Here is a 14,544-nt window from a genome sequence, read left to right on the forward strand (position 1 = left end):
TGGTTTAAAGAGATCCCTTTAATGTAACAAATACAAAAGCTTGTGAGCAGCTTCCCTGCAATTACATGTCTTTCAACAAGTGAAACTATGGTACTAGATAACTATTCTCAGTACAGCATCTACAGTGTCTGGAAAAGAACGTAATAAATAACTGCAGATGCATCACAAGACAGCCATTTATTTAACCACAGCGCTGAAACTTACTACCACGATTTAGTTTTTTCCTCTATTCTTCGGATTCCCCAGGCTTACGGATATCATCGATCTTCAGAATCATTCTAACCATTTGTGTTGCAAGAGAGATTTGCTGCTTTTTGCCAATCAAGGTCTCTATGACGTGCTGTTGCTTCATATCTGAAAAATAGAAATAAACTCATTATCCTAAAACAGAACACACGTTTACTATCAGCAACTGGCTCTGATTCAAGGAATCACAGTAACACTCAGGAATTACAAATTTGGAAGCCATGAGTCCCACTTACATTTTCAGAAAAATAACATTTCATTACTTTTAAAGACATTTTTAAGGACATTCCAGAACGTGAACCTGGTTATTAGCAGGGAATGATTGGGGCGGGGAGGCAGTGATAGGGGAGGCACATCTCTCTTTAGCTACAAGCTAAAAGGCTGTCTGACTAGACTAGCTAAAAGGTGAAACCTTCCAGCGATACCTCTCTCCATATTGTGTAATTTAGTAAAAACCCAACATAAGCGTAATCTGACTACCTAAAGTCTAAGATAATTCCAAGAGATACCTAAAAATGGTAAATTTTAGCACAACGAGGCAAATGAGTTAAAAAAATTTAAATATCTGTCTGACAGAGTTGCTGATGTTACTAACATCCTTGGGCTTTGACCACTAGGAGCAGAACTTTCTACACGTCTAAGGAAAACGAACTGTCTGATTCTGTGGCAGGATGGACTCCGGAGCCCCAGACATGGCCTGGGCAATCCAGACGCCACCGGGACCTCCGCTTCCACAAGCTGATGCTACACCACCTTTCAGCAGGTGCACTAGTCACGTGGCTACAGAAGTCACGGTACATCGCATTTATCAAACACCCCTAATTCATGGGATGTGAGCACAGAACAAGCTGTGAACTAAACATCAGTCTCATCAGGGCTGTTTTATATGAGACTCAGAACCCACTTTGACAGACATCTGTGTAAAAACGGCAAGACGAGAATTATTTTCTAAACCCTGAGGCTGAAGAATGGAAGCCACCTTTGGTGTCAATATCGCACTGTAGTTCAGTTATTAAATTCAGTTTTGTGTTGCCAGGACTAGCAGTCTAACCAACTCCTCAGGCAATCAAACCACTCTGAAATTCAGGACGCGAACCTTGGGTGTGCTCGAGTGTTCAGAAAGACGTGATCACCTCACAGTGAGCCCCACGCCCACACAGCACGCAGGATGCAGTCACTCAGTCCAAGCCAGACCGCAGCCCTCACCGTCACAGCAGCTACTCACCGTTCGTGCCCTTGTGCAAGCAGTCGATCCCAAGAGCGGGGTTCATCTCCTTCACTTGTCTGGCTCGGACCTCGGTCATCGTCTGGATGGGGTTCATGCCGCTGTTCTCAGAAAGGGCCATGGGGATGACCTCCAGGGCGTCGGCAAACGCGCGCATGGCGTACTGCTCCAGGGTCGGGCACTGGAGGGCACAGGGCCACGGTAAGCTCGGCAAGGGAACCCGGCAGCGACTTGGAGAGTTAAATCGCACACTCTGGGTGGGATGCTAGCTCAGGAGGATTCTAAACACAGTGATTATTGTTAAACTACTAGAATATTAAAACCTCACCACAGAATAAGGCTGGAGAAGGTATGCAAGTAAGAAATCTGAAAACAGATCGGCTCTTACTGACTTGTTTGTATTATAATGCTTAACTATGAATTTCAAATGACATCAACTTTAAAGATTTACATAAAATAATTGTCGAGGCTGGAATGACTGAAAAAACTTGAGTGATACTAGTTTATAGTAAGCTGCACTTGAAAACACGGGCATGAGAAGTGACTGGACTGAACACCTGCTACGTGACACTCCTGCTGACTGTCCCCTCTGCTCTGAGTCTAGCACGGGGCTCGTTTGCAGCACGCGGCCTTCCACACTGGACGGTCCGGAAGGTCCCAGTCCTCCCAGTCTCTACATGCCTTTTACCTTATCTGCAGCTTCGCTAACTGCCAAAGCACACGAGATTTCAGCGGCGCCTCCGCCATACACCACACGGTTATCACGGATGAGGTTCCGGATGACGCACAGAGCGTCGTGAAGCGATCGCTTTGCCTCCTCGATGATCTAGGGAGAACAGTTTTTACTAAATTAATGCAATCACCATTTACTCATTTTAGAGACAAATAAATACCTAACATGTCTGGTTTAACCTGAGTGCTTCTTAAAAAACATTCCCACCTTCCCCCCAATCAAAACCACCTTGGTTAAAACAAATGGAGTGTGCCAGAACACACTATCCAGCGGCTTCTACGTTTATTCCGCCTATTCGCCCTATAACGTCGTTGGGGTAAAAAAAACAGACAGAGGCAGCCAGTGCCTCATTCCAGGACACGCAACCCAGCAAGGGGATCAAACAAAACGAAGCTGACAAAGAACACCCTCCCCTGCAGTCACCATGACGCACGGGGAACGGAGGGTCGTCCGCATTCCCTACTCTACGTGGAGAACCGAAAACGCAGACACGTGTAGAAGTGAAAATAGAACGTGGTCCTTGGTAATTCTGTACCACGATACGTCGTCACTTCTTTGACAACGAAGACCTGTTTTACTTACGGCAAATGTGTCTCAATTACATGAAACACGGGAAAAGCCAAAACGTACCAAAATTAGAAAAAAGTAGGACAAAAACAGAATTCTCACCATCTTATTTCCTCCTCTGATAAAAATGGTTACAGCTCTGGAGTTCTTGCACTGCTCGATGACCAGCATTTTGTCCTTAGTTGTCCCAAACGCGATCTCCTTCACGAGCCCGGCAAAGCCCAGCTTCTCGGCTGTGAGCTCGGAGAACCGCGGGACGATGCGCCCTCCCGTCGCGATGGCTATCAGCTAGTGGGGAGGGTGGGGCGGAGGACGACGACGACGTGAACAACGAACTCTCAAAACTGAACCACATGTGTGCGCTAAGCTCAATCTACGAGTGTACTAGAAATGCTGCCTCACTCGGCCCCAACATTTTCAAGTTCAACCCCAAATGCATCATTTAATGGACAAGGCTCTGAAGAGCCAGGCAGGTATCTTGGTCTGGCTGTGGTGCTGCCCAGCTGTCACCTTCCGCATGTCCCCATAGCTCTCAACCTCATCTCTCGCCTGTGCCTCTGAACCTGAGCTCTGTGCAGCTATCCCTCTGCACGCCGGGCCGCTCACCGCAAGGTCACGTGTGTCTGGGTACAGACCATGTTCTGGGATGGCACTTGGTATTTGGCTGACAAGTGAGTAAAACTACCTCAGAGCCAAGGAGAGGCCAAGTGAGATGACATACAGAAAGCATGCCACAGAACCCCAGAAATATACATCAGTTATTAAAACACTGAAAAAGACTCCAGCACGTCCCTCCCCCAGCTCACCCTGCAGTCTGACCGCGGAGTGCAGGCACGATCTGCTCACTTAGCACGCGCAATCGAAGCAGCCCCGAGACACAAACGCATTGTAAGCTCAACCCAGGTTCAGAGGCCTCTTCACGTGGAGCTTCCTACCTCGATTTCAGGCCCTCCGACCCAACGGACTGCAGGCAAGTCGTTCTGAAGAAGCAAATGATTTGCTTCATCATCGAAGCCCCACTGACAAATAGCCAGGTTAGCACCAGTTTCTTTAATCTGGGGGAAAAAAAATGCCATCATCTTGTTAATAAAAAGTAAGTATTCTTTGTGCTAATGTTGAAACAAGGTGAGATGCGTAGCTAGATGCAGGGGGGGGGGTTCATGAAAATTAAAGCAATAAAGCGGAAAAGGAAAGATCCAACTGCAGACCCCCTACCACATTCTCATCAACGAACATGTATCAATGCGAACACCTCGTTTTCAAACTGCGTTTTAAAAACCAGTAATTCACCCCCAACTGGTATACTAAAGCAAAACAAGAGTCCCCAAAGCTGAGTACCCCTGCCAGCCTCCCAGGAAGCAAGGGTGACAGCTCTGCCTTATCACAGATACCAACAAAACAGTTTCATTCATCCACGTGTTATCCACGTGTGTTTTAACAAACGTCTCATGATACATATTTCTCTGCAATTTGTTTTTTTCACTTGAGTGGACTGTCCTCTGTGGACCAACAGACCAACGAAGGTGGTACCACTTCTCACAGGAGCTCCCTGTCGCCCCTTACAAATGGCTGACTCGTCCCAAGGCAGGAGCAGTGGTCAGAACCGAATGTCCACCCCTTCCCCTTGGTGATCACCTGTGATACCTGTGCCAGGCCCCACAGCCACTTGTTTTCACCTGAGCCCCTCAGGTCAACCGCCACACGTGGCTCTCCAGCTCTCCACCGTTCCCCAGCTCCCCGGACCTCAGTCCACTGGCGAGCCCCCTCTCTGCAGTGCTTCCGTGACACGCTTGCCGTGACCACACCTGGCTGTCCGCTGTACGCCTGCTCAAATGCTGCTTTTTCTCCCATGTGCTCCAAACAGGAGAGGTCCTTCTTGCTCCTCACAGCCACCTCCAATGTTCCCCGTTGGGTCCTCCCTCTCATTCCTTCAAATGCTGGCAACTAGCCCACCGCTCCTCTTACTGTTCCCAGCAACCTCCGCGTCTGCCAACACAACCCGCCTGCTGCCTCGGCCTCAGTTCCCATCGCTTTTCCTCTAGGGCGCCTGGGCCGGCACTCCCGGGGCCGCCCAGCGTGCTCCATCCCTCAGCCCAACTGTTCCCCGCACCTGCCCCTGGCCTGTCTCAGGGCCTTTGGACATGCCGCCCACCCCGCCTGGCAAACTCCTCGCCAGATGTGCTGCTCTCACTCTGCTTAGCTCTCTGCCCACGTCACCTCCTCAGAGAGCCCGGCCCCGTCTCCCCTCATCCTGCACCTCGAAAGCAAGAGCTCTGCTTTGCCCACTGCTGCGCTGCGGGACCCATAACTGGGCCTGAGACAAAGCGGGCGAAGAACTGGACCACGAAGGAGCAAGTGGACTCAGCGACTCCCCTGGAAACAGCAAAGTGGCCTCCAGTCTGCCGGCCATGCACCTAACGCCCACGTTCACGCGCCCTTCACTGCTCTGGTGCTTCAAGTTCCCAAGAAGAGTCCTGAGGGGAACTGCTACAGCAGACACACGCACCGTGAAGGACAGCCGGGGGCAGGAGGGGAGGCGTTGATAAAGTAGCACTCTGCCTCGCACGAGCGAAGAATCCCCCGTGTGGGGTTACCACGATGGTGCCCAGTAACTCCTGTGTCTAAGGGTTACATTTAGAGGGCTCAAGTATGGGGTAAGCCACATTAATACTGTCCAACCCTGCATCTTACTAGCTTAGATATGGCCAGGGGAGTAAGTGCTGTAACATCAAAGGCACAGCTAGAGGTAACTGAGCCCATGCTTTCAGGTCCCCAAACATATTTTAAGATAAAAATCACAGTTTTTCCCCACTTTAGGTGTTTCTGTGCAATTTGATTTATTCTCACTGTGAATAAAGCACTTCTATAACCTGAAAGAGAAGAGAGCCAGTCTGTACTGTTGCTATGATATTTGTAGCCACGGGAAGTATCATGGCCACCCCCCGCCTCCCTGGGAGGGGAGCGTCGCTAAGAGCTGCAGGAGACCCACCTGCTGAATCATCTCCTCGAACTTCTCCTTCTCGTATTTCTGAAGGGCTTTAAAGTCTTCCACTGAGGTCACATCCAGCTTATGCTTCGTCTTTGGTTTCGGTGGCTCAAACGGACAAGTGAGAATTGCGATCTTAGCATCTTTCACTTCCTGGGGGAAAAACAGAAACATTTGAACGGACGACACGAGAGTTCAAAAAATCTGAAGCCGTGCAAGGCAACAACTTACTTTTGGCATCTGTGGGTGACTGAAATCCTTGTCCACGATCACGCCCTTGATGAGTTTAGTGTCCTCCAACCTCCCGCCCACTTTGCCTTCTACTTTGATGAGCTCGAAGTCGACGTCTCTGCGCTGCATGTCGGCCACGGTGAGAACGGCGTCCACGGCAATCTCGGCCATTTGCCGGTGACAGCTGTTAACCCTGATGAAAACACACCAACCGAACGTTCACATTCTTTTAACGATTACCGCGACCAGAACAGAACACATACGTAAGGGGGTGACTCAAAGACATTTCATAAAACTACTGACATTTGGAGTCCCTAGAGAAGAACGCCACCAAACCTGCGCTCTCAAGTCCGGGGCACTGATTTTCACCCTGTGATCCATGGACAGCCAGCCAGAAACTTGGATGGAAAAAATCCTCACATCTCATATTCACTAATTCTAATTGAAATTTAGTATTTCATTCCATAAGAACGTATGTATACAAGAGACCACTCAAGTATGGCAAAAACAAAGATTTTTTTTCCCAAGATCCTGCTACTTTTAAAAAACATTATTAATATTTCAGAAGTTGAAAACAGAATGGTAAAGTTAGGAAATCACCCAGGAAAAGCCGATCTCATCTGAATGAGCTGTAGCACCTACTGAGAGGTGAAAGGACTTGATGTGGCACCCCACTTGTACAGGAATTCCGACTATGACATCAGTTACAGATGGGGGATGTTATCTTTTTTGAAGGCTTTGAAAAATCTGTATAGACTGCTCAATAAATTTACTTTTGATTCCAGAAAAATGACGAGGGGAATCCAGTACTTGAAAGTGTCTGAAATTTTACACCACCTAGAAAAGATAACCTCGAAACTAAAAATGTTCTTAGTGCCCTAAGAAGGTGATTTATAATATTTTGCTTTCTGCTGAACAATTTAAACATTAGCACATCAATTTAAGCATTCCCTGTAGTAAACACCTACCCAAACTTGGGTTTTATAGACTTGAAATATAGCGGGGTCAACCTATAAGGCAATTTGAAAATGTGTGCATTTCAAGTAAGGGTAATGCCTTGCAGTCACCCTTGCCCAGGAACTAGTGTCCGCTCTTGCACTGTGCTACAGTGGACGTCTCCCCCGGGGGCAGAGGCAACAGAGGGAGACATTTCTGTTGCAGTTCCCCTGACCTCTCGAGTTGAGACAAGACTTCCTTTTGTTAAAACCAACACACAAAAATTTAAAAATTTCTTTTTCTAGTTTTTAAAAAAGTGTAATAAAGCACTATATACTAAAATTCTATGCTATGTTATAGCAGGAATCTATGACTCTTTAAATCTTCAAAATAAACTGAGGCTGCTGAGTCGCCAGGGGCAAGAACTGTCCTGCATTCCCAAGAGTTGGCAGCAGGCCTGGTAAATAAGGTGTTATGTAAATGCTGAAAACACCCAACTTCAAAACCACCTCTCCTTAATTAACAAATTTCTGAACCAGTAACTTGCATGTTGAATGAATGAAAACTGGAACTCCCACTCAAGTGGCATCCTAGCAAAAAATGATTAAAAAGTGTTATGAAAATTAACAAATTCTCCAAGTAAGACTTTTCAACTGATCTGTAACAAAGCTTATCTTGCTAAATTAAAGAACTATGTATTTTACAGGTTATCGTTGAGATTTAAGAGCAAAGCCTGACATTCAGCTTTCGACTGAAACACAGGATGCACGTCTCTACACCTACATTAAAAACAAAGTGAAACCAGAACAACAGAAACAGAAAGAAACTCATCAAATCAACATGAAGCCACTGAGGTCATTTCCTGTTTGTTGCCTTTACGAAGAACAAGCAAACAAACTTTGCTGCCTCTATAAATGCTAACTGTAACGCTGTATTGAAAACGTACACTTTGGAGCCCAGTGTGGTTTTTGCAGTCTGAATCAGGGGCTCGGTGTCTTGTGTGTCAACAAGGACAATGTCGCTGATCTTGTCCAGGTGCTCGACAGCAATGCGGGCGGCCTGCTCGTAGCCGTCGGCTATCCTGATGGGGTGAATGCCGCGGTCCAGCAACTGCTCGGCTTCTTCCAACAAGGCACCAGCCAGGACTGCAGACGAGACAGCACAACTGGCTCAGGGAAACGCCAAGCCCGGTATTACCGACACGGATCAGAAGCTGCCCCGAACATGTGAAGGTTCTGGCGTTAAGAGGGAAGCATCTTAGGGGTGGAGGCCATGTGATCTATTTTTAAACAAGGAGCCTCTTGTTTAGGTTCTAACCACTCTCAGTGACTGCAAAAATATAGTAAAGAATATAACATAAAACCATTTTTATATCATATTTCCTGGGCTAGAAATTTCTATTCTGTGAAATTCATGCTGGTGATAAAAATGTGTTATTTATTCTCTCAGCCCCCTGTCTCGCCTCGCCTTAACACACACAGAACAGTACTTGGCACCCAGTAAAGACTCTCTGAATACACGAATTCCAGTTTCATATGCAGAAAATAACAGTAAAGAGAGTCGTTTCATTCTTCCCCAACATTTTGAACATTTCAAAACTTAAGCAGAAATGCAAGAACAGTAAATGAACACTATTTACTTATTGGCACACTCCTTTCCTGATCAGCTACTCGAGAATTCGTGCAGAAACCACGGCTCGTCACCACTACTTGGGCATACAGCTCCTAAGAACGAGGGCATCGCCGATGTCGGCAATGTACCTGTCACTCAGGAAACTTAATACTGACAGAAGACTACACTCTGTGATTCATGATCCACAAATTCCCTCAACTGTCCCAAACATCGCTAACAGCTTTAAAAAAACCTGGCATTTAATCAAGTTTTGCTCATTGAAAAAGTCATCATTTTTCTTCAGCACTTTTCATCTAACCCCCACCCCACTCCTGTTCCTTCACGACGCAGTTTTGAAGGGTCTGGGCCACCTGTCTTGTAGTGTGTCCTTCAACATGGATTTGTCCAACTGTCTCCTCAGAATGAGTCAAGGTAAACACTCGCAGCAGGTGTGTGAACTCTGTGATTTCAAAGAACACATCTTAGGTGAGAAAGAGTGTTCTGCCTTTTCTTACCAACCACTCCTGTGGTTCCATCTCCAATTTCGTCATCCTGTGATTTGGACAGTTCGACCATCAGCTTGGCAATCTGATGATCAACATCCATCATGCTCAAAATGGTGGCACCATCATTAGTTACAGTCACGTCGCCATCCTTATCCACCATCATTTTATCAAGCCCTAAAAAGACAGCAATGTTTAGTTTAGAATGGCTCTGAACAAGAACACTAGCAATCAATACTAAAATCCATAAAGTCAGAACTCTTGACCGAGTTCCTAAGAATGTCATAAATATTCAATATATACAAAGGAACAACTGCATGAAAATGTTTTTAGGTTGGCTAATACAAAATGAGACACTAGAAACAAATCTAAAATGGCTAGAATCAGAGAAATGGCAGAAAAATTATGGAGCATCGTTTAATGTAACCGATCACAAAAGATGACAGCTACGACTGGCACTCCCACAGGGGTGCTTCCACATAGTGGGCACGTGGCGATGCAGCAGCAGGGACCCCACACTGCACGCGTGGCAGTGGCCCAGGTAAACCACTGTTGCCTTTTCTCATTCCTTAGAAAAAAAAAAAATCTTTAGTTTTACGTTGAAATATGAGATAGTGCTGAAAAATGAGACTCCAAGATTGAAAAGTACTCAAACAATTACTGGGGAAAAGCAAAGAACAAACAGGAATAGCACTGTTGCCAATGACACAACTAGACCAAAGCGAAAAGAACAGAACGATGCTGCACGACACCTGCTGGAGCACAGAACGTAAGCAGCACAAACCACGGCAACGTATATCCGGCAACTGCAAAGCAAGAAACGGAGCATCGCAACATAAAACGGGCTGGAACGCGGCACTTCCAGCCGCGCTCTGCTCCGGAAATGACAAGCTCCGCAGAAACGGAGTGGCTTTAACACTGAAGCAAGATGTGGCACAGGCAGTGAGAGCTACAATGCAAGGTCTGACCGAAGAGTATCCATCAGATTTCTATGGAAACCCGTGAACACGACCATCCTTCAAATCTATAATCCAACTAGAGGCTAAAGAAGATGAAATCGAAAGCTTTTATGCAAATATCCAAGAAGCTGATCGTATACTATAACAAGACATGCTGATGATTATAGGTGATTGGAATCCAAAAGTAGAAATAAAGCAGGAGCAAATACTGTCAGAAAATTCGGACCAGGGGTCAAAAATGAAGCAGAAGACAGGCTAGTAGATTTCTGCTAGGTCAGCTTGTCCATTTCAAGTACGTACTTCAAGCAACTGAACAGGCGACTGTCCACATGGACATTACCGGAAGGTCAACAGAGAAATCACACAGACTATGTACTTGGAAGCAAGAGACGAGAAGGCTGCATTCTCTCTGCCAAAACAAGATCAGGAGCAGATAGCAACATTAAAGCTGAAGAATAGCATTAAAAGAACTGTGCCAAAATAATGTAAATTATTTCTGATGCATTTAAAGTCCACATGAAAACAGATCTGCACTGCTGAATTTAACTGACTAAGAGCCAGAAGAACTGTGGACCGAAACTAGAATATTATCAGCAAAGAATGTGAAAAGACGATGCCGCAAGTAAAAAAGGAAAGAAAAATTGAGATGAGTGACACAAAAAACACTAAAAATTGTTAGAGACGGGAGACAGGCAAAAGGTAACAGAAGCAGGGTTAGATTTCTGAACATGGGTTTCAATGATAATCTCATGAGAGAGAACTATTACAATAGTCAACGTAAGACGATAGAGAACGAAGAACAAAAGCAAGTGATCGCCATCAGAAGATTCAAGAAATAAACGGGAAATTCAAACCTAGATAAGGAATGAACAGCCAACAAGGAAGCACGTTATCTTACTAGAAGGAAATAAAGAAAAGGTGGAAACAGTATACTGAAACTCTATTCAGAAGAGAAAAAGATGACGGATACCCTGATGATGACTCCTATGAGGAAGAGCCTGTAATTCTAGAAAATGCAGTGAAAGCTGCCCTGAAAGTGTTGAGAAGAAATCAATCACCGAGGGTAGATGGGATACCGACAGAATTACTTCAAGCCAGAGACTGAATCTGTCAACATCCTAACAAGAACATGTCAACAAAGATGGAAAACAGAGCAACAGCTTACAGCCTGGAAACGTTCGGTGTACACCCCAGTCTTCAAGAGGGGAGATGCCCGGGAGTGCAGGAACCGGAGGACCACTGCCCGGATTTCCCATGCAAGCAAAGTGATGCTCAAAGTGATGCAGCCAAGGCTTCTGCCTTATATGGAGCAAGAGATGCCGGATGTTCAGGCTGGATTCAGAAAAGGGACACACTCACACCTAACTGCGAGCATCCTCTGGATACTGGAGTGCCCCACAGAGTTTGAGAACGGTCAACTGTTTTACAGACTACAGTAAAGTCTTTCCACGGATCAAGAAAAGCCATGGGTTGCTCTGAAAAGTACTGGGTGTGCCTCAGCACTCGACTGTCCCAACACTTGACCTGTGTTGTGGACAGGAAGCTGCTGTCAGGACAGACTGTGGACAGACAGAATGGTTTCCTGTGGGAAAAGGTGTCAGACCAGAGTGCATTTTATCTCTCTCCGTTTAATCTGTACGCAGAACATATCATATGAAACACTGGGCCAGACTCAGGGAGGAGGCGTGAAAACTGGTGAATAACTTAGGATGGCACCATCCTACTGGCAGAAAGTAGCTTTGAAATGACTTCTGATGAGAGTGAAAGGACGTGCCAAAGCGGACAGACAAAATCGTGGCTACAGAAAAAATACACAACTTTACCATCGACAAGGGAGGCACTGAAATTGTTGAAGATCTGACCTACCTTGATTCAGCCATCAATTCGAATGGAGGCTGCAGCCAAGAAATCAAGAGAGGGCTGAGCCTCAGAGGGGCAGCGATGGAAGATTAGGAAAGATCAAGAGCGAAGACGTGTCGCTAGAGACCGAGGCCAAGATCACCCACCCCCTCGGGTCCCCAGTTACTGTGTACAGATGTGAAAGCTGGGCAGGGAAGAAGGCTGACAGGGAAAAATGGAATCATGTGAAATATGGCGTTGGGGGAGAGCTGTGTGGATGCCCCGGTCTGCCAATAAGGTAGCAAGTGGGTCATGGAGCAAATTAAGCCTGAGACATCGCTGGAGGCAAAAATGACCAAACTGCAGCTGTCCTGCTTCGGGCTCATCGTGAGAGGGCAGGGGTCTTTGGAAAAGACAAGAATGCTGGGAAAACAAGACAGGATGAAGGAAGACCAGATATGAGGTGGATCGACTCCGTGAGAGAAGCCGCGGGCCTGAGTCTGCAGGAGCTGAGCAGGGCTGGTGGGGACAGGACTCTGTGGACGTCACTCATTAGTGGGCTCACCGGGAGCTTGAGCCAACTCAATGGCATGTAACATACACGTGATTTGGAAAATGCTAATGTTAAATGAAAAAAATCTGACCTAAAGTTATATACCTATCAGGACTACAACCGTGTTTAGAACCTGGAGCACACCAGAAGTCTGGCTGTATTAGTGGGGTAGGATGCCTCCTCCATTTCTCAACTTTCTGTAAAGAGGTCGTATTGACTAGCTTACAAATTAACACTTGTTAGAACGAACACTCACAACATTAGTCTCTTACCATTTGGTCCAAGCGATGTTCTCATCGTATTCGCTACAGCCTTTGCTGCCATTATATGAGACTAAATGAGACAGAAAAAGCAAATATTCTAGTTACATATAATTTTAATAGTTCAAACTATACCGCTGATAATTATAGAAATCACCTGTGACAGTTTCCATCCTCTAGAAGGGTCTACATTTCAGAGGCAACAGAGACGTCCATATCTAAGTGTGGCAACACTTGCTTATACAAACAATTCTTATGAAAGAAACAGAATCGAATACTTTGCTTGCTCATTTAATCCTGAATGCATTTACAAGGCAGACTCTCCTACTGGCCCGTCTGTAGACAGTCTGACCCGACAGGTCCTGCAAGACCACTGTGCAATGCTAGCTTCGCATGCAGAGTCCCGCTGTAAACATACCTGGAACCACTGCACAGTGGTTTACCGCAGAAACACTCTGCTTTTCAATTTCAATGGTCCAGCCAATACATAACTCATACACGAAGAGTCACCTTTGCTTGTCATTTGCCAAGGGTGTCCAACATTCCAAGTAATGGAAGCTTGAAAGCACCTATTTGTTTCCACACGTAATCAGGCCTATCTTCCTCCAAATGTGTCTTGCTGCCTTACTTTCTATGCTTGCCATCACAACCTAACCCAGATCCACAGCACCCTGGAGAAATCCAGGGTCCCTCATCTCACCTCCGATCCTTCTGATCCCTCCTGCATCCAACTAAGCCATTGATTTCTCTCAAACGTGTCACTTACCAGTCCCCAAACCTTGAACAACCCCCCAGGGCCTCAATGTGCAAGTCTAACAGCTTTAGCTTCCCTTTGAAGCCCTCTATGACCTGAGATCCAGCGCCCTCCCACTGAGGATGGGCCATGCCTGCTCCTGAACACGTCCGCTGACCCCTGAACTGCAGACGCAAAGAAGGGCCTCTCTTTGCCCATCAAAAACCTTAACTCTCAAAGCAGTTCAAATGCATATGTTCTGTAGGGCTTTCCCTGGTCACTCTGTCTGGCAGGTAACAAGACACAAAGTTCAACAGATCTGTGAAAAGGCTACAATCCTTAAAATACATTTTGACCGATATGTTTGTACAATGGAATTTTTAAAGGATAACTGTCACAGAGAAGTGGTTCCTAAGGCAGGGGTGACTGTTTCCCCAGGAATCACTTGGCAATGCCTGGAGACATTCTTGGTTGTCGAAACTGGGCAGGGGGCTATAACTGGCAGTGGGTGGAGGCCAGGGATGCTGCTCCATGTCTTAGATTGGACAGTTTCCCTGCTCCCAAATGCTAACAGTGCCAAGGCTGAGAACCTGGGTCCAGACTACTGGCTTTGGAGTCAGACAGGTGAGCTTCAATCATGGCCTTGTTCTTCACTAGCTCTGTGACCTTTTAATTAATTACTCTTGGCCAGGTTTCCAATTCTGTATAATTAATACCTGTCTTAGAGTGTGATGACTACGTGAAATAATGCACACAGTTAACATAGTGGTCTATGCAAAATTATCTGTATCTATTTTACTATTATACTGGGTACGTGTGAAATGTCACTTTCCCTGCTGGTCCCTTTAAGTGAGAAATGGAACTGCATAGATAATACTAGTGGCCTGAGTACCTCCCGCAGATCAAACACTGCGGGCACTCCTCGTTACCCTATTCTCATTTTCTCGGCCTGACGAAGGTGTATTACCCCCGCTGAGAAAGGAGCTTCAGAGAGGTGTGTAACTTGTCCCAAGTCAAACAGTCCATGCAAGAACTAGACTGTTTAAGTAAAACCCCAAGACACTTAGTGAACAGGGACACCTCAGCCCGGTGACGAGATCTGCATGTTGACGTCGTGGATCTATTTCAGTTTATAACAAACTCTACAGAAGTCAGTGTCCTC

At 46.2% G+C, this 14,544-nt stretch overlaps 1 protein-coding gene across 1 annotated transcript in view; it reads right to left on the reverse strand.

The window, feature by feature from the left end:
• CCT5 (chaperonin containing TCP1 subunit 5) overlaps positions 1 to 14,544 on the reverse strand; it is a 15,884-nt gene continuing 1,340 nt past the window's right edge. Inside the window, exons 2-11 of the mRNA XM_039842787.1 lie at positions 12,662 to 12,722; positions 9,051 to 9,215; positions 7,871 to 8,069; positions 5,989 to 6,181; positions 5,761 to 5,910; positions 3,707 to 3,826; positions 2,874 to 3,059; positions 2,160 to 2,297; positions 1,472 to 1,652; positions 1 to 354 (exon numbers count right to left, since the gene is read on the reverse strand). Coding sequence (XP_039698721.1) covers positions 227 to 354; positions 1,472 to 1,652; positions 2,160 to 2,297; positions 2,874 to 3,059; positions 3,707 to 3,826; positions 5,761 to 5,910; positions 5,989 to 6,181; positions 7,871 to 8,069; positions 9,051 to 9,215; positions 12,662 to 12,722 — 1,521 coding nt within the window. The 3' untranslated portion in view covers positions 1 to 226. The remainder of the gene's footprint in view (positions 355 to 1,471; positions 1,653 to 2,159; positions 2,298 to 2,873; positions 3,060 to 3,706; positions 3,827 to 5,760; positions 5,911 to 5,988; positions 6,182 to 7,870; positions 8,070 to 9,050; positions 9,216 to 12,661; positions 12,723 to 14,544) is intronic.

The sequence above is a fragment of the Pteropus medius genome, unplaced genomic scaffold (assembly GCF_902729225.1).
Source record: "Pteropus medius unplaced genomic scaffold, Ma_sr-lr_union100, whole genome shotgun sequence".
NCBI lineage: Eukaryota > Metazoa > Chordata > Mammalia > Chiroptera > Pteropodidae > Pteropus > Pteropus medius.